This window comes from Mus musculus, chromosome 5 (assembly GCF_000001635.26).
Source record: "Mus musculus strain C57BL/6J chromosome 5, GRCm38.p6 C57BL/6J".
NCBI lineage: Eukaryota > Metazoa > Chordata > Mammalia > Rodentia > Muridae > Mus > Mus musculus.
Genome location: NC_000071.6, coordinates 116,135,504 through 116,161,588, shown reverse-complemented (window position 1 = coordinate 116,161,588; position 26,085 = coordinate 116,135,504). Strand labels below are relative to the sequence as shown.

Genomic DNA, 26,085 nt, shown 5'->3' with positions numbered 1-26,085 from the left:
TAGTGATGTGTTTGTGTGTCAAGTTGACAAGGGGTCAATTGTACTGGCTAGTTTTGTGTCAACTTGACACAGCTGGAGATATCACAGAGAAAGGAGCTTCAGTTGAGGAAATGCCTCCATGAGATCCAACTGTAAGGCATTTTCTCAATTAGTGATCAAGGGGGAAAGGCCCCTTGTGGGTGGTGTCATCTCTGGGCTGGTAGTCTTGGATTCTATAAGAGAGCAGGCTGAGCAAGCCAGGGGAGGCAAGCCAGTAAAAAAACATCCCTCCATGGCCTCTGCATCAGCTCCTGCTCCCTGACCTGTTTGAGTTCCAGTCCTGACTTCCTTTGGTGATGAACAGCAGTATGGAAGTGTAAGCCGAATAAACCCTTTCCTCCCCAACTTGTTTCTTGGTCATGATGTTTGTGCAGGAATAGAAACCCTGACTAAGACAGTGGTCTTTGTTTGTTTGTTTGTTTGTCTGTAAATTTTAATTTAAATGGTTATCTGTGGATTGTAGGAAAAATGACATTTGGCCAGACACACTGGAAGGAGAGGAAAGGGGAGAAAGGGTTTGATGGGCACCTGCTTAGTGAGATGTCAAGAAGAAAGCAGGCTCACTTCATTCTTTCCTATAACCAATAGGCTCTCTCTCTCTGTCTCCCTCTCTGTGTGTCTCTCTGTCTCTCTCTGTCTCCCTCTCTGTGTGTCTCTCTGTCTCTCTCTGTCTCCCTCACCTCTCAACCCCTACTCCCCAGACAGACTTCCAGGCCACACGTGTCTTTGCTGTCCGGAGGGTATATTGAGGTCTGTTATCTTCAACCCAAAGCTGTGCCCTTCCCCAAAGCTCCAGAGTCCATCTACTCAACAAGCACAGATGAGGCTGCTATCAGATGGAGCACACAGCTGTGCAGCAGAGGTCTACACAGATCGGATACCCCCTCACCCACAGAACCCAAACAGTGCCCACCTTCCCCTACCACACAGCCTGTGAGAAGCTCAGGGAAAGTGTATGCAAAACGCAGTTTAAAGTGTGAAAAGGGGAGCAAGCAAGATGGCTCAGGGGTTGGGGGGCTTGCAGCCAAGGCTGATGTCCTGAGTTCAATCTCCAAGACCAGCATGGTGGAAAGAGAGAGTCCTCTGACACACGCACGCGCGCACGCGCACACACACACACACACACACACACACACAAGCAAACCTAAGACGTACAATTAGAAGCACTTTCAATATACTGACAAATGGGCCAACCTCTTTAAATGTTCTCCCATGCTGCCTTCTTAACGTACCCCAGGATACCATTCTTATACTCTGAGGGGAGAAGTAATTGGAGCTCAGACAGGCTGAGGGATTTGCATGGGATCACACAGCTAGGCTGGGGTCCATCTTGGACCTGTGTGTTAAACCCAAGGTTCTCCAGAGTCACGTTCCCCAGGACAGGACCATTTATTTATTTATTTATTTATTTATTTATTTTTCACTGCTTCTTGCTCTTTCATTGGCAAGACGCAAAAAGCAAGAGCCTTTGTTTTCTCACTCAAAGTTGCTATGGAGATATGGTGTGCATCCATCTCGAAACACACACAAAGGAGTAGGAGCCATGAGCCTGGGGGGGGGGGGGGCGTAGGGGGGGGAGTGTCCTTCCAGGATGTTCAGTAATGCTACCATGGAATTCTCACAAGTGAATCCCCCGAAGAGCATATGAGTCAGACCCTGACAGTAGTGCGGTCCACTCCAGGGGTGGCAGGACACTGGAGCAGACACTCTGGCTAGGTCTACTTTGTGACCTTGGATGAACCCTTTATCTTCCCCTGACCTCAGTTTATACCTCTGTAAAATGGGGGTCTAGAAAAAGACCCCAGCCAACAGTCCCCCAGTGGTTCTTTTAGTTTTTGCTTGCTTGTTTGTTTGTTTGTTTGTTTGGTATGCACAGACCTCATCAGTAGCATGCTGCGTTCCTGAAGATGAGAAATCTTGTCAATGAAAAAAAAAAAAAAAAAAGTCATGTTGACCTGAACATAGAAGGGAGTGATGAGGTCTGTAGCAAAATGAAGCATATGGAAAGGAGGAGCTGGGGGGGCCCATACAAACAGGAGCCGAGGGCTCATTATATTGAACAACAGCCAAACGTGTAGGTTTTCTCTAAATGTGTAATTTTTAAGAAAAAGAGTGACTAAATAAATATGTCTCCCCATGGGTATCCAACCCTGCTTCTTAGGTTACATAAGGGTTCACTCAGGGAAAGCTTGCCCTATCACAGAAAAGGGGAGAAAAAAAAAAAAAAAAGCCAGGCTCTCCTGAGGCAGAACATGGCAGCTGGGTCATATCGCTCCTGAGCAGACTGAAATAGAGAAAAGCCTGTGGAGATGTAAGCCAGGGGGAGTCAGTTCGACAAAGGACAAACGACACATGCTGGAGTCGAGCCGGTCATGCCCACCTCCACACACCACCCCCCCCCCCCATTTTATCTCCTCGGACGCTCTCAATCAGAAATGTCAGCCCTTCGCTCTGGGTCCCCTGGCCCGGGCAGCTAATTGAATGTTAATTAGCAACAACTTTAGGAACACCAGATGAAATCCCAGCTCACGGGAGGCATACGTAGGACTTGGCCAGACACAAAGGTCCATCTCCATTGTTTTATAAATGGGGAAACTGAGGCAGGGTGTTCTAGCCCCTTGGCTGGAAGTCCAGGGCTCGTTGCCAGACTCCAGGTTGCCCCCCACCCCCACCCCTGAGGCATAAGCTGTAAAACATTCAACCACAGCATTGGTCTTGGGGACTCTGTTCCCCAGTGCCAAGTGGCCACTGAAGCAGGCAGGGGTGACCTCTGCGTGTACGTGTAGGGGGCCAACCCTGAGCTCTGACAGCCTCCCTCTTGGGGTGACCGAGAATGTGGAGCGTCCAGCCCAAACTCCAGCCTCCTCAGCCTCCCAAGCCTGTCCCATCCTGAATGAAGCCTTCTTGTGCAAAATTTTGCCAAAAAAAAACCCAAAAAAACAAAAAAACAAAAAAAAAAAAAAAAAAACCTTGAGAAAAGGAACGAAATAAAGAAATGAGAGGTGAAGAATCACCTTCTCTCCCACCTTCTCCCTTCCTCCGAGCAACAGCAACCCGAGAAATCCCTCTCCCCACGTGCTTCCGGTGCAGGGAAGTTCCGCCTATCATCATCAAGGCCCTGCAAGGTAGCTGAGCAAAAGCATTGCTAACGCACTTCCCAGAAGCAAACCCACCGAGTGCAATTCTCCCCATCAGGCACCACGGTGGTAAATCTCGGCACAGCCTACAGGACCTCAGCTGCCCCCTGCCCACCACCTTCCTCCCTAGGACCTTAGAGGTTATGAATTTCCTATAAATACGCTGTCAACCCGAGAGTCTCTCTCGAGCACTTTCCGTCTTAAAAGCTCTCGAGGGAAATTGCTTCTGGGGCTGAGGAGATGGCTCAGTGAGTCAGAAGGCTTGCTGCACCAACATGGGGACCTGAGTTCAAATCCCCACCACCTCCTCCATCAGAGCCTGGGCACGGGTGATGTGTGCTGTGTGTTGTGTGCCGTGTGCTTGTAACCCCCAGCTCCACACGGGGAGAGTGGTGGAGACAGGGATTGCTGGCTGCCAGTGAGAGACTTGTCTCTCAGGATCATCAGTAGAGAGACAAGGGCACTCCCAGTGCCGTCTTATGGCCTTGGTTGGTGACCAATGGTCTCTTCGGGTCCAGCACAAACCCATGGTGTTCAGAAGGAGCCTGGGAAGAATTCAGCATCCTTTGACCTTCTCCTCTACCTCAGCAGGGATTCGAAATACCACTTTCCCTTTCCTTCCCTACTTCCTTCTTTACTTCCTCACTCCTCCCACCCCTCCCCCTCCCCATCTTCCGAGATAATCCCTCTTTCTTTTCTCTTCCTTCAGACCAAGAAATACAAAGCTCCCGCCATCCGCACAGCCATGGCCAGCCGCAAGCCCAGCAGACGAGGCTCTACCCTCAGCCTGACTCGGACCAGTGGGGGCTCTTCTCCCCAGAGCAGTATGATGTCAGTGAACCCCGGCTCCGATGAGCCCATGGGCAGCAAAGACATCGAAGACAATGAGTCCTCCTCCACTAAGCCAGAAGAGGAAATCCTCCACCTCTGTAAGTCCTACCGAAGAGCCCACCAAGGTCTGCCTTTACACTCCTAGGTCCTCGAGCCCCTCCTGCCCCAACCTCCGATTCCTTTCAGCAGAGACGCGGAGGTCAAAGGTCTCCATCACCTGGCTGTTCCAAAGCCTTTGGGTCCCGTCCCTTGACTCCCCTCCCCGCACCTATCGCCCACAAAGGCTGAAAATATTCCCCCCATAAGTTGTGTCACTAAGAGCCATTGCCCCACAGGGATGCAGCCACAATCACCATTTACACCCATAACACCTTAAAAATATTGTATTTACATCCATTTCTATAGAATATTTCCCTTTCCTCATTTCACGAAGATAGAAATTATTTTTTAAAGATTTATTTATTTATTTGATGTATATTAGTACCCTGTAGCTCTACAGATGGTTGTGAGCCTTCATGTTGTTGTTGGCAATTTTATTTAGGACCTCTGCTCACTCTAGTAGGTCCCGCTCGCTCAGTCCTTGCTTGCTCTGGCCCAAAGATGTATTTATTATTATAAATAAGTACACTGTTGCTGTCTTCAGATGCACCAGAAGAGGGTGTGGGTGTGAGCCACCATGTGGTGGCTGAGATTTGAACTCAGAACCTCCGGAAGAGCAGTCAGTGTTCTTACCCACTGAGCCATCTTAACAGCGAGAAGATAGGAATTATGATGGAGATAGATTATCTTATTTTATTCTGCCTTCTTCAAATTCAGTACCTGATTTCTACATTGATTTATAGACATGTCATTTTTGCTTGTTTTGGGCATGTGTGTGAGAGAGAACGCATGTTTATATAGCCCAAGATGTCCTGTGACTCACAGTCCTCCTGCCTCAGTCTCCATAAGGCTGGACTTAGAGTTGTAAGTTTGCTACCGTCCCCGCCGCAAAGCCCCATCCATTTTAACAGTGACAGTTAAATGTATGAGCCGACAGTTTTATGAAGTTGACGGAGTCCGAATCTGTGTATCTATTGCCCCCATCCAACTTTAAAAAACGCTCCCGTCGATCCAGCAGAAGACACGGCCCACCACTGACCCTCTCCCTCCCAAGTCCGCGAGCCACAGATGTACTTTTTCTGCACAGAAGTGTATGCTTTCTCTCATCAGCCACCTTTATAGCAGTTCACAAGTCGATCTTAGACTTCCTAGAAACCTCCTGAAAGCCATGCGTCTTCTTTTAAGAAAGAAATCTAAAACCTCAAATACCGTTCAAGGCTCTATTCCACAAATCATGTCAAATATTCATTTCCAGAATTCCCTGCATTTGGGCAAATATAATAAAATGCAGAGCAGACCCTCTGTGGGCAAGCACAAGGACAGAGGAGTTCAAATTCCTGGAACCACATAAAAAGCCAGATATGGAACTCAAGTGTCTGTAATCCCAGCATCCCCCCAGAGAGATGGGAGGCCAAGGCAAGAATTCCCAGGAGCTTGTGAGCCATTGAGCCTCCAATACACAGCAGAAAAAATGACAGAGCTCCTGTCACAAGGTGAAAGCAACACCTTGACTTGTCCTGACAGCTGAGCTGGGGCTGGACTAGGAAGAACTGGCAAGGACTGGGTGCTGTTTAGATTCAAAGAGGTCAGAGTGGACCTGGAGTCTGGATTGCACCAGGGCTATCAGAACCAAAACCAAGCAAAATTCCAGAAGTGCAAGGAGGAGTCAGGACAAGTCAATGGGGTCCAAGGAGGAGTTAGGACAAGTTAATGGGACCCAAGGATGAGTCAAGACAAGTCAATGGAGGCCCAAGGAGGACTCAGGACAAGTCAATGGGGGCCCAAGGAGGACTCAGGACAAGTCAATGAGGGCCCAAGGAAGAGTCAGGACAAGTCAATGGGGGCCCAAGGAGGAGTCAGGGCAAGTCAATGGGGCCCAAGGAAGAGTCAGGACAAGTTAGTGGGGCCCAAGGATGAGTCAGCACAAGTCTATGAGAGCCCAAGGAGGAGTCAGCACAAGTCAATGGGATCCCAAGGAGGAATCAGGACAAGTCTATGGGGCCCAAGGGAGACTTGGAGCTTTCAAAGCTGCTCTCTAGGCAGAAGCACTACTTGAGACAGAGAGGGAACAAGACATCCATTCTTCAGAATTTTGGAACCTTCCTCCTCAGTGTGTGTGTGCTGAGCAGCGTGATAAGGGAGAAATGAGGCGATCATGCATTTAAGAAGGAAGACTTGGGCAGGAAACAAGGAAGACAAGAGGAACAAGATGACTACCCTCCCTAATAAAAAGTATAAAAAAATAAATAAATAAAACAAGAATAAAAAAAAAAGATGACTACCCTCTCTAGTATTCAGAGAACAATGACAGTGATGAACTAGAGAGTGGGCTCTGTCTTCTCACCAGCTTGGAAGTGTGATAACTCTTCTTTCCCTCCCATCCCCCTACACCCCCCCCCCCCAAAAAAAAAAACCTGGAAATCCTGGACCATCCCCAAGTGATGGTTCAGCACTTTGGACAGCTACATACTTAGGAACATAGTGTTTCCCAGTGGTCGTTTATCAAGCAGATGTGTGACCCTGTAAAACGCTGTTGCTTTGCTAACTTTCACCTCTTCCTCATCTTTTGTGAAACACACAGCCCACTCTGCATCTCACTTTCTAGCTTTTTAGAGAGTCTGTATATGAGCTTCCTAGAGATGCCAGTATGTGAGGTTTAACACAACAATTATTTATTGCCTCAAAGTTGTGGGGACCTGGCTTCCAAAATCATGGGGTCAATGAAGAGGTGCTCCCCCTTCCTTTTGCTAGCCTTCTCTAGCTGGCAGATGCTGGGAAGGCTGCCGACATCCCTCCGCTCATAGACAAGCCACACACCTCTACCTCTGGCACCGCATGGCCATGCTCACCCTGATGGGCCCCGCCCTCCTCCTCCTCCTCCTCCTCCTCCTCCTCCTCCCTCCTCCTCCTCCTCCTCCTCCTCCAAGGGCACCAGTCACACAAACATAAGAGCGTGACCTCATCCTTACCGGTCACAATTATCTTAACTGCTTCCAGTCAACATAGCACTCTGAAGTCCTGGAGATTAGGAGTTCGGCCTATCTTTCGAGAGACAAGGTTCAACTCGAGGGAGCCAGGCATCAATGGAACACATCAAGTAGGAAAGCCAAAGTTGCCTCCATCATTCTCTGTCGCTAAGACACCAGAGGAAGCTGCTGGAAGGAGGGGGGATTTGTGGAGTAGCAGGGGTTTCAATGGCATCAGCTCTTCCGGGGGCGTGGCGAGGGAAAGCATCATGCGGAGACTCCCACCTCAAGGCCGCAAGGGCCCCAGGTGAGAAGAAAGGACGGGGCTGCAACAAGCCCTGTAAGATATATGGTCCCATGACCTTGTTTCCTCCGGCTGTACCCCGCCTCCTGAAGTCTGCCCCCTCCAGACCTGTGCCAGCATTCCCAAAGCACCATGAACCAGAGACCAAACCTCCAACCCACGGAACCATGATGGGAGCCAGCTGACATGGTGGTGCGAGCTGGAAATCACAAGCCTGTCTGAAACCCAGTCAGAGTGTGGCAGAAAGAAGGACAGTGAGCCCCCCCCCCTCATACACCCCCACTCCCCTCCCCCCACCCCCGTCTCAGATCCTTTTAGAAGGAATGAGGAGGTCTGGTTGTTTGTGCAGAAGCTTGTTTTTAAGAAGGCTGGCACTCTCCTCAGGTTAAGCAAAGTGCAATTGTTGTCTGGTTTCCAGTTTGGAAAATAATCAGTTCAAGGGCCCCAAATACGATTTCTTGTCAGAACCTGAGACAGTTTTCTCCAGTTGAAGGAGAGTTTAAGATCCTTAGTGGGGGGCTGGAAAGGTGGCTCGGTCGGCAAACTGGCTGCCGTGCCAGCAGGAGAGCCTTGAGTTCAATCTCCTCGCCCACATAAAGAGCCAGGTGTGGTGGTGCCCGCCAGCAACTTCAGCATCCAACAGGGAGACACGGGACAAAGACTTGCTGAGCAGCCAGTGGGCTCCAGCTCAGTAACAGACCCTCGGCTCAACCACATGAGATAGAGAGTGTAGTGGCTATTCCTGGTTGTCAACTTGACAATATTTGGAATGAACTACAATCCGGAATTGGAAGGCTCACCAGTGACCCTTATCTGGAGGCTTGGAGATCCTTATCTGGATCTTGGTTTGAAGATCTTGAGCCATATTGGCTATGGATTCCAGAAGATTGAATCTCCGAGTTAAGGAACACACCTTTAATCTGGGCTATGCCTTTCATCTGGGATTAAAGGTGTGGTGGAACACACCTTTAATCTGGGCTACACCTTTTGCTGGAGACAATATAAGGACATTGGAAGAAGGGAGTCTAGCTCTTGCTCTTGCTCCTTTGCCTGCTTGCTGCGTGAGACTGAGTAACTGCTAGATCTTTGGACTTCCATTCACAGGTGCGACTGAACAATTGTTGGGAATTCGGCTGCCGACTGTAAGTCATCAATAAATTCCTTTACTATTTAGAGACTATCCATAAGTTCTGTGACTCTAGAGAACCCTGACTAATACAGAAGTTGGTACCAGGAGTGGTTCTAGAGTAACAGAAGTACAAGGATGAATCTTTTAAAATTCTGGAATTGGCTTGTTGATCCACCAGCACTTTCAACTATTGAAACCTCTCCAGATTCTCTCCCTCCTGGGAGCTCAGAGAATTTTGAAGACCCATGGTTGAAACTATATTCCGAACTTAAAGAAGCTAATGCCCTTGATTTTCTTAATGAATTAGGTGATTCAGTGCACAAAGCTTTCTACAAGATGGGGAAAAAATCGAAAAATGATTTTACTGGCTGGCTGCTCTTAGTATCTGTGGAAAAAATGATGAATGAAAGGAAGGAGTTGTGTGATAAAATCGAAAGGCTCCAGACACAAGTAAACGATCTAAAAGTTGCTAAGTGTGTCCTTGAGGAGAATCTTCTCTCTTGTAGCAATAGAGCTCAAGTTGCAGAAAATCAAACAGAAACTCTCATTGTAAGGTTGGCTGAACTACAGCGAAAATTCAAGTCTCAGCCTCAGAGTGTGTCGACAGTTAAAGTAAGGGCTCTAATTGGCAAAGAATGGGATCCTACAACATGGGATGGGGATGTGTGGGAAGACCATGTTGAAGCTGAGAATTTTGAATCCTCAGATTCTCAAGGGTTTTCCCCACCTGAGGAAGTAGTACCCTCAGCCCCACCTCTTGAAATAATGCCTTCCCCACATGAGGAAATTAATTTTGCAGAGTCTGCTCACGGCCCACCAATAGTTTCTTCTAGACCTGTAACCAGACTCAAAGCAAAACAGGCTCCTAGAGGGGAGGTAGAAAGTGTAGTCCATGAGGAAATTCGCTACACTACTAAGGAGCTTAATGAGTTTGCTAATTCATTCAAGCAGAAACCTGGTGAATATGTGTGGGAATGGATTTTAAGGGTGTGGGATAAGGGTGGAAGGAACATAAAACTAGAGCAGGCTGAGTTTATTGACATGGGTCCTCTGAGTAGAGATTCTAGGTTTAATACGGAAGCTCGCATAGTTAAAAAAGGTGTCAAAAGTTTGTTTGAATGGTTGGCTGAGGTGTTTATCAAAAGATGGCCTACTGGAAATGACTTGGAGATGCCTGATATTCCATGGCTTAGTGTTGATGAAGGGATTTTAAGACTTAGGGAAATTGCAATGCTAGAGTGGATATATTGTGTAAAGCATAATTGTCCACAATGGGAAGGTCCAGAAGATATGCCTTTCACCAGCTCTATAAGACGCAAATTGGTGAGAGGGGCACCAGCACATTTGAAGGGTTTTGTTCTTTCCCTTTTCCTTGTGCCAGATCTTAGCATTGGAGATGCTTCTGCTCAATTAGATGAATTAAATTCACTGGGTTTAGTTGGATTCCGAGGTAACAAGGGCCAGGTGGCAGCATTGAATCGCCCGAGACAAGGTGATTCTAGTTATTATAATGGACAGCGTAGACAAAAGAATGTTTATAATAACATACCCAGTAATGGTCAGCACAGGAGAGGTGAAATTTATAATGGCATGACTCGGTTGGACCTTTGGTACTGGCTAACCAATCATGGTGTTTCCAGGAATGAAATACATAGGAAGCCTACTGCATATTTGTTTGATCTGTATAAGCAGAAAAATTCTCAAACAAATGAAAGAAAGGCTACATTAGATCGTGGTAAACAGCCAAATGAAAGAAAGGCTACATTAGATCGTGGTAAACAGCAATCTCGGCCAGTGAATCAATTTCCAGACTTGAGACAGTTTGCAGATCCAGAACCCCTTGAATGAAGGGGTGGCCAGGTTCCGCTGAGGAAGGATCTTGATAAGACACTCAAAAGTTTTGCTGTTACCCTTTCTCCAGTTCTTCCCCAGAGGGACCTACGGCCTTTTACAAGGGTAACTGTACACTGGGGAAAAGGAAATAATCAGACTTTTCGGGGTCTGCTGGATACTGGTTCTGAGTTGACACTGATCCCAGGGGATCCCAAGAAACATTGTGGCCCTCCAGTTAAAGTAGGGGCTTATGGAGGGCAGGTGATTAATGGAGTTTTGACTGATGTCCGACTCACAGTAGGTCCAGTAGGTCCCCGGACACATCCTGTGGTGATTTCCCCAGTTCCAGAATGTATAATTGGGATAGATATACTCAGAAATTGGCAGAATTCTCATATTGGTTCCCTGAACTGTAGAGTGAGGGCTATTATGGTTGGAAAGGCCAAATGGAAGCCTTTAGAGTTGCCTTTGCCAAAGAAAATAGTGAATCAAAAACAGTATCGTATTCCTGGAGGCATTGCAGAAATTACTGCCACTATCAAGGACTTGAAAGACGCAGGGGTGGTGGTTCCCACCACATCTCCGTTTAACTCTCCTATCTGGCCAGTGCAGAAAACAGATGGATCATGGAGAATGACAGTTGATTATCGAAAACTAAATCAGGTAGTAACTCCAATTGCAGCTGCTGTACCAGATGTAGTTTCGTTACTTGAGCAAATTAACACATCTCCTGGCACCTGGTATGCGGCTATTGATCTGGCAAATGCCTTCTTCTCAGTACCTGTCCATAAGGACCACCAGAAGCAATTTGCTTTCAGTTGGCAAGGCCAACAGTATACCTTCACAGTTTTGCCTCAAGGATATATTAACTCTCCTGCCCTGTGTCATAATTTAGTTAGAAGGGATCTTGATCGTTTGGATCTTCCACAAAATATCACATTGGTGCACTATATTGATGACATTATGCTGATTGGACCAAGTGAGCAGGAAGTAGCAACCACTTTGGACTCATTGGTAACACATATGCGTATCAGAGGATGGGAAATAAATCCAACCAAAATTCAAGGACCATCTACCTCAGTGAAATTCTTAGGAGTCCAGTGGTGTGGGGCATGCAGAGATATTCCTTCTAAGGTGAAAGATAAGTTATTGCACCTGGCCCCTCCTACAACCAAGAAAGAAGCACAACGTTTAGTGGGTCTATTTGGATTCTGGAGACAACACATCCCTCACTTGGGTGTGTTACTTAGGCCTATTTACCAAGTGACTCGGAAAGCTGCTAGCTTTGTGTGGGGCCTGGAACAGGAGAAGGCCCTTCAACAGGTCCAGGCTGCTGTGCAGGCTGCTCTACCACTTGGACCATATGACCCAGCAGATCCGATGGTACTTGAGGTGTCTGTGGCTGATAGAGATGCTGTTTGGAGCCTCTGGCAGGCCCCTGTAGGTGAATCACAGAAAAGGCCTTTGGGATTTTGGAGCAAAGCTCTACCATCATCTGCAGACAACTATTCTCCCTTTGAAAAACAGCTCTTGGCCTGCTATTGGGCCTTAGTGGAAACTGAACGTCTGACAATAGGACACCAAGTCACTATGCGACCTGAACTACCCATCATGAGCTGGGTACTATCAGACCCTGCAAGTCATAAAGTGGGACGTGCACAGCAGCAGTCTATTATCAAATGGAAGTGGTATATACGTGATCGGGCCAGAGCAGGTCCTGAAGGCACAAGCAAGTTACATGAAGAAGTTGCTCAAATGCCTATGGTTTCTACTCCTGTTACAATGCCATCTGCTGCCAAGCATGCACCTATAGCCTCATGGGGTGTTCCCTATGATCAACTGACTGAAGAGGAGAAGACTAGAGCCTGGTTTACTGATGGCTCTGCACGTTATGCAGGCACCACCCAGAAGTGGACAGCTGCAGCATTACAACCCCTTTCTGGGACAACCTTGAAAGACACAGGTGAAGGGAAATCTTCACAGTGGGCAGAACTTCGGGCAGTACACATGGTATTACAGTTTGTTTGCAAGAAGAAATGGCCAGATGTACGATTATACACTGACTCATGGGCTGTAGCCAATGGATTGGCTGGATGGTCAGGGACTTGGAAAGATCACAATTGGAAAATTGGTGAGAAAGACATCTGGGGAAGAAGTATGTGGATAGATCTCTCCAAATGGGCAAAGGATGTGAAGATATTTGTGTCCCATGTAAATGCTCACCAAAAGGTGACTTCAGCTGAGGAGGAGTTCAATAATCAAGTGGATAAGATGACCCGTTCTGTGGACAATCAGCCTCTCTCCCCAGCCATCCCTGTCATTGCTCAATGGGCACATGAACAAAGTGGCCATGGTGGTCGAGATGGAGGTTATGCTTGGGCTCAGCAACATGGGCTTCCACTCACCAAGGCTGACCTGGCTACAGCTGCTGCTGATTGCCAGATCTGCCAACAGCAGAAACCAACACTGAGCCCCAGATATGGCACCATTCCTCGAGGTGACCAGCCAGCAACCTGGTGGCAGGTTGACTACATTGGACCACTTCCTTCGTGGAAAGGACAGCGTTTTGTTCTTACTGGAGTAGATACTTATTCTGGTTATGGATTTGCCTTTCCTGCACGTAATGCCTCTGCTAAAACCACCATTCACGGATTGACAGAATGCCTCATCTATCGTCATGGTATTCCACACAGTATTGCTTCTGACCAAGGAACTCATTTCACAGCCAGAGAAGTTCGACAGTGGGCCCACGATCATGGAATACACTGGTCTTACCACATTCCCCATCATCCTGAAGCAGCTGGGCTGATAGAAAGATGGAATGGCCTTTTGAAGACGCAGTTACAGCGCCAATTAGGTGGTAACAGCTTGGAAGGCTGGGGCAGAGTTCTTCAGAAGGCAGTATATGCTTTGAATCAGCGCTCGATATATGGTACAGTTTCACCCATAGCCAGGATTCATGGGTCCAGGAATCAAGGGGTGGAAAAAGGAATAGTTCCACTTACTATCACTCCTAGTGACCCTCTAGGAAAATTTTTGCTTCCTGTCCCCATAACTCTAGGTTCTGCTGGCCTAGAAGTTTTGGCTCCAGAGAGGGGAGTCCTCCTACCAGGAGCTACAACAAACATTCCATTGAACTGGAAGCTCAGACTTCCCCCTGGTCATTTTGGGCTTCTAATGCCCTTAAACCAACAGGCTAAAAAAGGAATAACAGTGTTAGGAGGGGTGATAGATCCAGATTACCATGGAGAAATTGGATTACCTCTTCACAATGGTGGTAAGCAAGATTATGTCTGGAGTGTAGGAGATCCCTTAGGGCGCCTCTTAGTACTACCATGTCCTGTGATTAAAGTCAATGGGAAACTACAACAGCCTAATCCAAGCAGGATGACAAAGAACGCAGATCCATCAGGAATGAAGGTATGGGTCAATCCTCCAGGAAAAGAGCCAAGACCTGCTGAGGTGCTGGCTGAAGGAGAAGGAAATACAGAATGGGTAGTAGAGGAAGGTAGTTATAAATACCAATTAAGGCCACGTAACCAGTTGCAGAAACGAGGATTATAAAGTAATATGAATGCCCATTGTAAATTTACTAATGCGTTTGCGATTGTACGAGGGATAGTTATATCATGTTAGGCGTATTTACAACCTTGTTATTGTTTCATGTGAACATGAGATATTATTTGTGTCAAGTTGACAAGGGGTGGATTGTAGTGGCTATTCCTGGTTGTCAACTTGACAATATTTGGAATGAACTACAATCCGGAATTGGAAGGCTCACCAGTGACCCTTATCTGGAGGCTTGGAGATCCTTATCTGGATCTTGGTTTGAAGATCTTGAGCCATATTGGCTATGGATTCCAGAAGATTGAATCTCCGAGTTAAGGAACACACCTTTAATCTGGGCTATGCCTTTCATCTGGGATTAAAGGTGTGGTGGAACACACCTTTAATCTGGGCTACACCTTTTGCTGGAGACAATATAAGGACATTGGAAGAAGGGAGTCTAGCTCTTGCTCTTGCTCCTTTGCCTGCTTGCTGCGTGAGACTGAGTAACTGCTAGATCTTTGGACTTCCATTCACAGGTGCGACTGAACAATTGTTGGGAATTCGGCTGCCGACTGTAAGTCATCAATAAATTCCTTTACTATTTAGAGACTATCCATAAGTTCTGTGACTCTAGAGAACCCTGACTAATACAGAGAGCAAACACACCCAATTCTCAACTCCGACCTCACGTGTGTACGTACACGTGTATGTCCACATACACAGACACCCAGGAACAGGTCTCTACCACATGCAAAATAAATAAATAAATAAATAAAAATTAATCGGCTTTAAAAGACCTTTAAAGGCCTCTTCATTCAGGTGAAGCCTTGTTGCCAGGAAAAGAGTAGAAAGTCGTGGGATGGTTTTAAATCAAGGAGTGGTGGTCAGATAGTCTACTGGCTGGTTTTGTGTGTCAACTTGACACAAGCTGGAGTTATCACAGAGAGAGGAGCCTCCCTTCAGGAAATGCCTCCATGAGATCCAGCTGTAAGGCATTTTCTCAATTAGGGATTGATGGGGGAGGACCTAGCCCATGGTGGGTAGGGTCAGCCCATGGTGGGTGGGGTCAGCCCATGGTGGGTGGGGCCATCCCTGGGCTGGTAGTCCTTGCATAAGAAAGCAAGCTGAGCAAGCCAGGGGAAGCAAGCCAGTAAGCAGCAACCCTCCATGGCCTCTGCATCAGCTCCTGCTTCCTGCCCTGTGTGAGTTCCAGTCCTGACTTCTTTTGGTGATGAACAGCAATATGGAAATGTAAGCTAAATAATCCCTTTCCTCCCCAACTTGCTTCTTGGTCATGATGTTTTGTGCAGGAATAGAAACCCTGACTAAGACAGATTGGTAACCTGCCAGCCCCTAGGAGCTGCCCCTTCTAAGGCCCAGTAGGATCTCTGTCTGCGTCCCTGGCTCCCACAGGTAGAGGCATACCCAGGCCAGGCATGGGACCCATGTACCATCCTGTCTCCAGGTCAAGGGTAACTTTCCCTGTTCCCATCAGACTTGCAGAAGCTGCTGGAGATGGTCCGGGAAGACGCCCGAAGAACCATCTTGGTGGAGAGCGAGATACAGAAGAAAGCCCCCAGGTATGTTACCGTAATTCTTTGGGCAGCTGAAGGATGTCAGTCAACTAGCAGTGGCTGCCACAACAGCAGTTACCAACTCTCGAGCCAAACACCGAGCTGTGTACTTGCATATATGTGCAACCGCCCCAGATTCTTACAACAACCCCTCGGAGCGGGAGCTACCATCTTTATCTCACAAATAAAAGAACAGGGTTCAGAGAGGCTAAAGCTAACAGACACACAGCTAGTGGACGGTGAGTTGACTCAAACTGCTTACATCTAGATGGTTCTAACTTCTAAAAGCAGCCTTCTTGATGTGTCGCCTCTCGGCCTGCCTGGGCTCCTGTTGTCACCCACCTTCCTCATGAGTGTGTGTAAACTATTCACTCAAGGAGAAGCCTGAAGACCTCTAAGTATTTAAAAATTAGGGATATTTACAGAAATAACGCTGCTTTCTATGTTGGCCAGAGAAGCTCTTTCCACAGCGGGCAGTTGTCAATACAGAGACTCGGAACTGGTCAAAGCGCTGAGGACAAACAGCTGTTGAGTGCTGGATGTGCGTAGCAACTCCCCACAAGGCTCATGGAACATGGCAAAAGACAGGGCAGAGAGAATATAAAACCTGGAGGGTGTGGTGAGGCCACGAACTGCTGTCTTCTGGATACGACATGGCTGCTGCTCCCGTAAACCTACTGCTGTCATGGTGACGTGCACAAGATCTGAGCAATACAAGAGCCAGGCATCAGGGTCAGTCAACATTCCAGTGGGCAGCAGCGAGTCAGTGGGTTACGCAAAGAGGGGAGGTGTGGGAAGGGAGAGGGGGGAGAGAGAGGGCAGAGAGGTAAGAAGAGACAAATGAGGGATATCTAGTAGGGGAAGGTGTTGACAGTAAGGTCTGGTTCTCTAATTGGTTCTTGATTTGGTCAATAAAAGAGTTCGGGAGCCAATTGCTGTTGGAAGAGACAGGTGGTTCTTCTGGGTCCTAGGAGGAAAAGGAGCCGCAGGGAAAGAGGGGTTGGGTGGGGGCGGAGGGTAGGCTTTTCTGTGCCCAGCAATTATGCTAGTGGGCAAATTCTAAAGGAATAAAACTATCTGAGTGTTTTTAATTTCACGGAGCCAAGGTGGGGGGAGAGAGAAGCCCGATTAGTGATGGCGGCTTGGTGAAGTTGGCTGCAGCGGTGGCTGCAGAAGCCTATCACAGAGCTAAGCAGGGAGGGGCCAGAACATGGGCGGAGCTCCTGGGCAAAGGCAGGGGCGTGGTTTTCAAATTACATGCAACAGAGTGGGGAATTGGAATGGATGCGATGAAGACACATCACATCGTGTACAGGCGTGGAGTTGTCAAAATTAAATAAAAGATGAACAAAAATAATGGGAGTTTTGAGCTACGGACAGCTCAGTGGTGAGGGGTAGAGAGCTCGACCGGTGTGTGCAGAGCCTAGTGCTGCATCCCCAGCACTTCAGGAAAAGTCAGAAGAATCTAAACATAAGATAAGCACCATAGCATGTACGTATAATCTCATCACTCCAGAGATGAGGCGGGAAGATCCTGAGTTTGAGGCCAGCCTGGGCTACATAGACCCTGGCTCAAAAAGGATCGGCGTAGAGGTGGAATATCGATCTAGTCGGGGCGGGGGTGAGGGAGAGGTAGTCATGAGAATCAGTTTCTTCTTTCTTTGGGATAAAGTCGGGGCAAAGGCCTACCTGTCAAAGGTAATGGACGTTCAGCGTCGGGGGAGGGGGAGGAGTATGCGGGCAGCCATACGCAGTCGCAGTCATGGTTAGGAGGGACCACAGCACCATCAGGGAATGGAGCCAAAACGGGATAGGGAAAAGCACGCGCTGGTGAGGGACTTCATCCTGAAAGCCCTCGCCTGGCGGATTTTTATTCTTACCCGAAAAGCACAGGCATGTCTGCACACCCCAAGCAGGGTTAAACTTGAGCCCAAGGTGTCCATCTTTCTGGTGAGAAGCCTCACCCGTGGACCCGTGGCTCCTAAAAATGCTCCAGAGAAAATGCCGGGTGTGAAGTCACAGTTCCCTCCTCGCCTGTGCGGCTCCCTCTGAGAAAGCAAATTACTTACGGAAAACAAATGAAGAGAAGAAGAGGTTCATCATCAGCCCCAGCCTACCGGGACGCCAGCTATGACTTACTGGTTATCGTTATCGCTGTAATTACACCCCGCCCGATGTTTTCCAATACATCACACCCCACCTCTGCCTGTTACTGATGAATTGGTCTGCTGCTGCCTCAACACAAATCCACCGCCTAAGGTAGCACAATGTGGAGGCCCTCTGAGACAGTGCAGGTCCCTAAGGCACTCGCCCGGTCAGCACGAGTGACAGGCAAAGGAAGGTGGCAAATGGCCACTCAGAGAGAAACCTCCCTCCTTGTGAAGGCTCCTAAGTCAAGTTGGTACCTCTCCAAAGCGTGGTGCAGGAGAACAGGTGTCTCCATCCTCCCTAGGCGTGAGTCCTCCCACCTATAAAATGAGACTGTGGAGTACCTAGGTGTGTGGAGCACCTAGGTGTGTGGAACACCTAGGTATGTGGAACACCTAGGTATGTGGAGCACCAAGGTATGTGGAGCACCAAGGTATGTGGAGCACCAAGGTATGTGGAGCACCTAGGTAAGTGGAGCATCAAGGTATGTGGAGCACCTAGGTATGTGGAGCACCAAAGTATGTGGAGCACCTAGGTATGGCTTGGAACCTAATAGACTAGGGAATGTCTCCATTCCAGTGTTCAGTTTCTGTGTGATATCTGGCCCGCTGTTTCTCCAGAGTCTTGTTGCAGTTCTGTAAAATGAATCCCCTTAGCAACCTATCCAAAATGGCCATAGTGAGATTAGTAAGCCATACCGTGCTTGTAAAGCGCTGAGTGTGCTGGGAGTTATGCCTGTCTCAGTGAGTCTCTAGAGAAGTTAGGGAGATGATGCGTTCATTAACATGCCAGCATCTTCCTGACATAGAGTTAGCAGCCAGTAGATGCCGGGCCAGGGACAGTCATTACTCCTATTCCTTATATAGGAGCCACAAATCTTTGCAGCACGGTGCTGAGACAGGTGTGTCCGCTGTCACCATCGCCACATGTTCCGGTCTTCTTTCTATTGCTGTGATGAAACACCTACTTAAACCAACTTGGGAAGGAGAGGGTTAACTTCAGCCTGCAACTCCTGAGTCACACAGCCCAGCACTGGGGGAAGTCAGGGCAGGAACATGGAGGCAGACACTGAAGCAGAGGCCAGGGGAGAATGCTTCTCCCCGCGGCGTGCTTGCTTGCTTTGCTTTCTTGTACTACCCAGGACCATCTGCCTAGGGGATGGCACCACCCACATTGGGCTTGGCTCTCCCATATTAGTCATTAACCAATTCAGGTCCTTTCATACATGCCTACAGGCCAATCTTACGGAGGCATTTTCTCAATCGAGACTCCCTTTTCCCAAATGCTCTAAATTCCGTCAAGATGACAAAATAAACAAATCCAGCACAGCTCACCCACCTCACAGATGTGGACCATCTATGATGACTCCCATATGGTTCATAAAGAACCTGACCCTGGAGAAATCTTTCACGTGGACTCAATTCGATTCGATGATAACCACAGCTACAGAGACACTGTAGAAATCTCCCTCGTTAATTCTTTCTCGGAAAAAAAAAAATGAAATCTCAGCAATTTAGTAAAGCATTGGGCACTGCAGCTTCTGTGAGACTAATGGGGACAGGAAAAGCCTTAGCTCCCCTCATTTCACATTGAAGTCAGCTGACAGGCTGAGAGGTTCACAGAGACCTCTCTAAAAGCCAGCCCCACCCAACCCCAGCCCCAAGGCTGTAGGAAGATGGCTTTTCTTTGTCACATATACTGATGGTTCCTATGTGATGCTGGCAACCAGAACTGTGTGTTTGGGAAGACACCAGTGTCAAGACCTCATCTCAGACCCACCGAGGCAGAACCTCCAAAGCAGCTCTGGTTTTCAGTAAGCCCTTCAAGTGGGCTCTATCTCCAAGTCTTGGCAAATCAACTGTGTGTATAGATTCCATGGGAAATGTGGTCCTGGGCTTCTGTGTAGATGCTGCTGTGGGGGGTGGGGGTAGTTCCAGGAGCATTGAGATTCTACAGGTGTGAAGTTACAGATATATATGGAATTCTTGGTGTGGGTGGAAATCTAGGTGAGTGTGTGATCCTGGGTGAGTATGTGATCCTGGGTGAGTGTGTGATCCTGGGTGAGTGTGTGATCCTGGGTGAGTGTGTGATCCTGGGTGAGTGTGTGATTCTGGGTGAGTGTGTGATTCTGGGTGAGTGTGTGATTCTGGGTGAGTGTGTGATCCTGGGTGAGTGTGTGATCCTGGGTGAGTGTGTGATCCTGGGTGAGTGTGTGATCCTGGGTGAGTGTGTGATCCTGGGTGAGTGTGTGATTCTGGGTGAGTGTGTGATTCTGGGTGAGTGTGTGATCCTGGGTGAGTGTGTGATCCTGGGTGAGTGTGTGATTCTAGGTGAGTGTGTGATCCTGGGTGAGTGTGAGGTCCTGGGTGAGTGTGTGATCCTGGGTGTGTGATTCTAGGTGAGTGTGTGATCCTGGGTGAGTGTGTGATCCTGGGTGAGTGTGTGATCCTGGGTGAGTGTGTGATTCTGGGTGAGTGTGTGATCCTGGGTGTGTGATTCTGGGTGAATGTGTGATCCTGGGTGAGTGTGTGATTCTGGGTGAGTGTGTGATCCTGGGTGAGTGTGTGATTCTGGGTGAGTGTGTGATCCTGGGTGAGTGTGTGATCCCGGGTGAGTGTGTGATCCTGGGTGAATGTGTGATCCTGGGTGAGTGTAGAATTGTAGGTGAGTGTAAAATTTTAGGTGAGTGTGTGATTCTAGGTAAGTATGGAATTCTAGGTGTGCCTTACAAATGCCCCATCTGTCTATAAATGTGTGTGTAATTGCTGTGTGTATGCAAAATTCTAGGTATGTTTTTAATTCTAAAAATTGTGTGTGTGTGTGTGTGTGTGTGTGTGTGTGTATGTGTGTGTGTGTGTGCGATTGATTGACTGTGAGTTCTTGAGTTAGGTGCATTTTTCCAGCATCTATGTATGTGTTTCTCCAGTATCTATGTATGTGTTTCTGGGGTACAACTCAGACACTGTGGTCAGAATCTGTGTTCCCAGCAAAGGCCCAAGCAATCCCTGCACCCCATCTCCCCTGCTCTGCAGCTCACTCTGGAAGGAGGCATCTGGTGCCGCCATCCACACCTGCTACTCCTGGGCCCTGCATCTGACACTTTGTTAAAAGATTCCTCTTGCTTTACAGCATCCTGTCTTTAGTCAAGCAAATCAAGAGTGAGTATGGATGGAAGGAGTGGCAGACCACACACAAATCCAGGTAGGAAATTCTGAAACCTGCAGCCCCTGGGGGTGGGGGTGGGGGTGGGAGGGGACACAGCCGCAGGGAAGGGGAGAAGGCAGGGAACTTGGGGGGGGGGGTGGCGCAGAGGCAGGGAAGCCAGTCCTTTCCTAGGACCACTACACAGATGCCCAGGGAGAAGGGCTGAGAGGAGCACCTTTCCCTTCTTTTGGCATCACTGAAAACAGGCTCCTTTTGCCCCTGGGGGCTGACAGTGAGCATCCAGACACATCTCCCAAGACATTTCTATCCTATGATTTTCATTAAACTCTCCCACCCATGAAGAGACCCAGCTGAGAGAGCATGGCACGTGACCCCCTCCCCTTGTCTTCTTCTATTTTAATATTAAATTTCATCTTGCTTACCTGAGATCTGCAGCATGATACTGTGGGACAAATCCATAGAAGCCTAGAGGACCTTGCTCTGAGTGACCTTTACCTCTTGCCTTTCCTGGAGTAGTCTGTCATGTGACATGGAGTCGGTCCCCAAACCTTCCTAGGTCCCCTCTGTGGGTCAGGAGCTGTACTAGGTCTGGAAGCTTCAATAAGCAGATGGCACATACACACTGTATGCTCGTACATCTGACTGGGACATCCCTGTGCTTTGGGCCCTTAGTACAAGGAAGCCCGCAGAGACCTCTCAGAAGGATGCTGTAAGTGCACGCAATAGATTAGGATGCTGAAGGCATCGAGGGTGATACAGGTGGCTGGATTACTTTGCCTCCCAATCTGGAGAAGCCCTGAATTACAGAGTAAGCCTTCACAGCGGGTCTAACAAGCACTGATTTTGGATTAGCACTGAGCACGAGTGGTTCTGGAGACAGAGCCTCCCACAACTGTCAAGAGAGATCTAAATGCACACCATTCCCTCCTCAGTGAGAGGCTGGGTAAAATAGACATGAAGTTTCTCTTCTCTGTCTGTGCTCTGTTTTGAAAGAAAGAAAGAAAGAAAGAAAGAAAGAAAGAAAGAAAGAAAGAAAGAAAGAAAGAAAGAAAGGAAGAAAGGAAGGAAGAAAGGAAGAAAGGAAGAAAGAAAAGAAGGAAGAAAGAAAAGAAGGAAGGAAGGAAGGAAAGAAAAGAAAGGAAAAGAAAAGAAAAGAAAAAACTAGGAATATGTTTGGTGGAGGCGCAGTAGGCCCATGATGAGGCATCCCTTCCCCCTGAGGTAGCAGCCACACAACGGGTATAGTATAGAATAGAGTATTTAGGGCATGGGAGGGGGAATTGGAAAGGGAGTAGAGACAAAGAGACAGCAAGACAGAGACAGAGAGAGAGACAGAGAGAAGAGGAAAGGATGGGAGGGGAGAGAGGGAGAGAGGAAGAGAGGGGGAGAGGAGGGGAGGGGAGAGAGGAGGGGAGAGGAGGAGAGGGGAGTGGAGGGGAGGAGAGAGGAGGAGAGAGGAGGAGAGAGGAGGAGAGAGGGAAGGGGAGAGGAGGGGAGAGGAGGGAAGGAGAGGGGAGGAGAGGAGAGAGAGAAGAGAGAGGAGAGAGAGAGAGAGGAAAGAGAGGCGTAGGGGCCAGCCATGAACATGTGGAGAGAGAGGAGAGAGGGATGGGGAGAGAAGGGTAAGAGAGCAAGAGAGAAGAGGGGGCAAGCAGCCCCTTTTATACAGAGTCAGGCACACCTGGCTGTTGCCAGGTAACGGTGGGTGGAGCCTAGAAGGAATGCTAACAGTCTGCCTCCCTGGATCTCTGAATCCTTTCCACATTGGAGAACTGAGAACAACATGACAGGTGTCTCTTGTGCAGCCCCGGGATTGGCCACACACAGAGCCATGGCCATGGAAAGTATTCTGGAAAAAAAAAAAAATGGAGGGTGGGGAGCCCACCAAGGCAGTAGCCTCAGCTGAGCTTAGTATTTGAGCTGAGACCCGCAGAACTGGGACAAGCCTGCCGTCTAGCTGCTGAACTGCAGCAGGTGAACTGCGGAGGTGCCCTTTGCCCACCTCAGTCTCCCCTGCCTTGGTCTGAGTGGAGGTTTTTGCTCTGTGCCCCCAACTTTCCTCCTACCTCAGTCCCTTTGCACGTGCTGCTCTTCTGCCTGAACCCAGTTCCCACATTTCCCCTCCCCCCCCACCTCCCATCTCCTTTTTGAGGGGACAGGAATCTATAGGAGAAAGGCTGGAACAACATGGTCTCCCCATGATTCATCTGCACGGGTCGGGGCAGGTGGTTGGAACCTAATAACAATATCCCTCATTTGTCTTATATTATTAGTGGGGCCCTGTATCCTGTCCAAGTGGGATAACGCTTCTCTTATCACCTAAAAGGCCAAAAACCTCTAGGTCCAATCCCGGAAGCTTCTAGAAAGAGCAGCAAATGTCAGGTTCTTCTCTTCAGGAAGGACTCTGAGAGATGGCCAGGTCCACCCCCAAAAGTCTCCCAAGCCATGAAACCAGAAAGAATGTTATCCACTGTCATGGGTGGGTAAGACAGCCTTACCCCCTATACCTCACAGAGAAGCCACCATCATAGAGGGTAAGATGCCATTACCCCCAGATCTCATCGATAAAGTAGCCTAGTTCACTGTTCAGTTATTTGGAAGAAACCAGGGGAGACAGGGAGTGGGGGTGGTAAGCAAGTGCCAACAAATGTCACTCAGTGTGCCAGGTGTGGTTGACACACCCCTTTGATCCCAACACTCAAGAGGTACAGGCAATGGGATAGCTGTGAGTTCAAGTCTAGCCTGGTCTACACAGGGAGTCCCAAGCCCGCCAGAACAACATAGTGAGACCCTGCCTCAAAAGCAATCAGGCAGAACCCTAATGCAAGGGACCGAATCATGCTACAATTAGAAAGAGTCAAGGGCGGGGGCCGAGGGGAGGGAATAAGTGACTTAAGGCTGTGGTCTGGCTAGTCCAATAACAACCGTCTCCATAAAGAAAGGCCAAGAATCCAATACCCATTCAGTCTACGAGGCTGGAAGTCTCTGCTTGTCCCCAGTCTGTGCTGGAGTCCTGAGGAAGTGGGTTCTAATGGCAGTGAAGGGACGCCCCAGCAGCCAGCCAGAGGAAGCCTGCTTGCCAGAAAGGGTAAGGGCAAGCAGGCTTCCTTCTTCCTTTCCCCTCTACATACTATATCACCAGGAGGCGTGACGTAGGTTTAAGGTAGGTCTTCCCACCTCAAATGAGCCAATCAAGTAACGGCCCTCACAAGGGGGGGGGGGGAGCAGCGGCTTCGGTTTTAGCTCCTCCCAGGTGTGGTCAAGTTGACAGCCTAGAGTTAGAAAAGTGTTCCCAGGAATAAACTGAGAGTCTGGAGGCAAGAACACCAAAGACAGTGTGGGGTGGGCAGTGGGGTTCGCGGCCACCCCTTTACCAACATGCACCAGTGAAGATGCATATCATCCTGACACCATGCTGAGGCAAAAGGTCAAAGTTGAGGGGTCTGAGGGTGCAGGGCTCACTATGGACGGTGAGACAAAACAACATCCATAGAGATGGCTGGAAGGGGGCGAGGAGGGCACTCCGGGCAGAAAGAGCAACAGGCGCACAGTCCAAGACTGAAAATGGAGTGCACTGACGGGTGCTAGATCCTGGTGCCCAGATCAAGAGCCTCCACCGCACGTGCATTGGGGGGGGGGGGGGGGGCTAGCACATGCCAGGAGGGGCTCCGAGGGACCTCTTAATGGAAACAACTAGAAAGTGCCCCCTTGGTGTTTCAGCGAGCGGTCCAGCACTACAAGCGCAGAGAGCCACATCCAGGTGATCCAGAAGAAGTCGAAGAGGTGAGCTGGGCGGGGAAGCAGACTGCGTGGGCCAGCGGCAGAACTCACCTGTAGCAATGGCATCCTCTGTCTCACGGGACCGTAGGCACAGCTCAGCTCAGACCAGATTCCCCAAAGTCAGAGACAGGAGAGAGGGACACGGGTCTCACAGACCAGACACTGAACAGCACTGTAGAAAGTGATGTGTGATTCCCTCGGCAGCAGCGCATGGGCCGCATCCTACCTCTATGGCCTTGAATAGTCCCCAGGACTCCTGCCCCTCGCGAGCACTAGTCTCATCAACAGGCAGAGAGTTGGCCACATGCCATGTCCCACCCATGGCCACGCAGCTGAGATGGGGTAGAGATGGAGGTGGAGCTCACTGCCTTTGCTGGGCTCCTGGGGAAGCTGTGTATAAGGCCTGGATACCACCCATTCTCACAGCCTCCTAAGGGGTTGCCGAGGGAGGCTCATAGGAGAGCCTGTTTGGACACCAGCAGTTCCCACTTTAGGGCATCCTGGGCTCAAGGAGGCCAGTGGGACCCGTGAAGCTATCAGGAGTACCCACTGGGTCCCACACCCTAATTCTCTTGTCAACAGCAGAGTTAACCGTGACATCATCTATTGCAAGACCGGGGTGTGTAGCAACATGCGGGCCAAGTTTTTCAGCGTAGCCCAGGAGGCCGGCTTCTGCCTGCAGGACAAGATGGAAATCCTCAGGAAGTAAGAACCCACATATGTCCCGTTCACTGCAAGCATGTGAACCTGGCACCTACTGCATGATCAGCACATGTGTCCAGTGGCCAGGGCTTAGAGTAATGGCAAAGAGAATCCCTGCCACCCTCGGGAAGCTGACTCTGCCTCTGGGAAAACAGAAACGAAATCTCTGCATCCACAGAGAGACACAAGTTAGAATCATCCCATGTGGGAAGAGGCAAGGATGGAGGAAGAGGGAAGAGAAACAGCAAAGGAGAAAGAGGAAGGGGAGAGCAGGAGAGGATGGGGGTGAAGGGGAAGAGGAGAAGCAGGAGGAAGAGCAGGAGCAGGGAAGGATGTGGAGGAAGGGGGAGGAGGAGCGGGGAGGATGGGGAGGAAGGGGAGGAGGAGCAGGAGCAGGGGGGATGGGGAGGTAAGGGAGGAGGAGCAGGGGAGGATGGAGAGGATAGGGAGGAACGGGAGGAAGAGCAGGAGAGGATGTGGAGGAAGGGGAGGAGGAGGTGCAGGGAAAGATGGGGAGGAAGGGGAGGAGCAGGAAGAGGATGGGGAGGAAGGAGAGGAGGAGCAGGGGAGGAAGAGCAGGAGAGGATGGGGAGGAAGGGGAGGAACAGGAGGAGGAGCAAGGAAGGATAGGGAGGAAGGGGAGGAGGAGCAGGAAGAGCAGGAGCAGGGGAGGAGAAGGAGCAGGAGGAACAGGGGGTATGGAGAGGAAGGGGAGGAGGAGGAGCAGGAGCAGGAAGAGGTAGGTGAGAAGAGAAGCTGGAGTCAAAATGAGGGGAGGAGCCAGAAACCAGGAATTCTGAGTCAGGCTGGGTAGCACAGGAGGTCCTCT

At 49.3% G+C, this 26,085-nt stretch overlaps 1 protein-coding gene across 6 annotated transcripts in view; it reads left to right on the top strand.

The window, feature by feature from the left end:
- The window catches only part of Ccdc60 (coiled-coil domain containing 60), a 163,420-nt gene that overhangs the window by 127,412 nt on the left and 9,923 nt on the right, over positions 1 to 26,085 (top strand). For 4 of the 6 annotated variants that reach the window (NM_001360004.1, NM_177759.3, XM_017320898.2 and 1 more), the window contains exons 7-11: positions 3,886 to 4,105; positions 15,383 to 15,467; positions 20,739 to 20,810; positions 24,495 to 24,557; positions 25,137 to 25,259. In NM_001360004.1, coding sequence (NP_001346933.1) covers positions 3,886 to 4,105; positions 15,383 to 15,467; positions 20,739 to 20,810; positions 24,495 to 24,557; positions 25,137 to 25,259 — 563 coding nt within the window. The remainder of the gene's footprint in view (positions 1 to 3,885; positions 4,106 to 15,382; positions 15,468 to 20,738; positions 20,811 to 24,494; positions 24,558 to 25,136; positions 25,260 to 26,085) is intronic. The other 2 variants (XM_030254535.1, XM_017320899.2) reach the window with 1 other exon arrangement.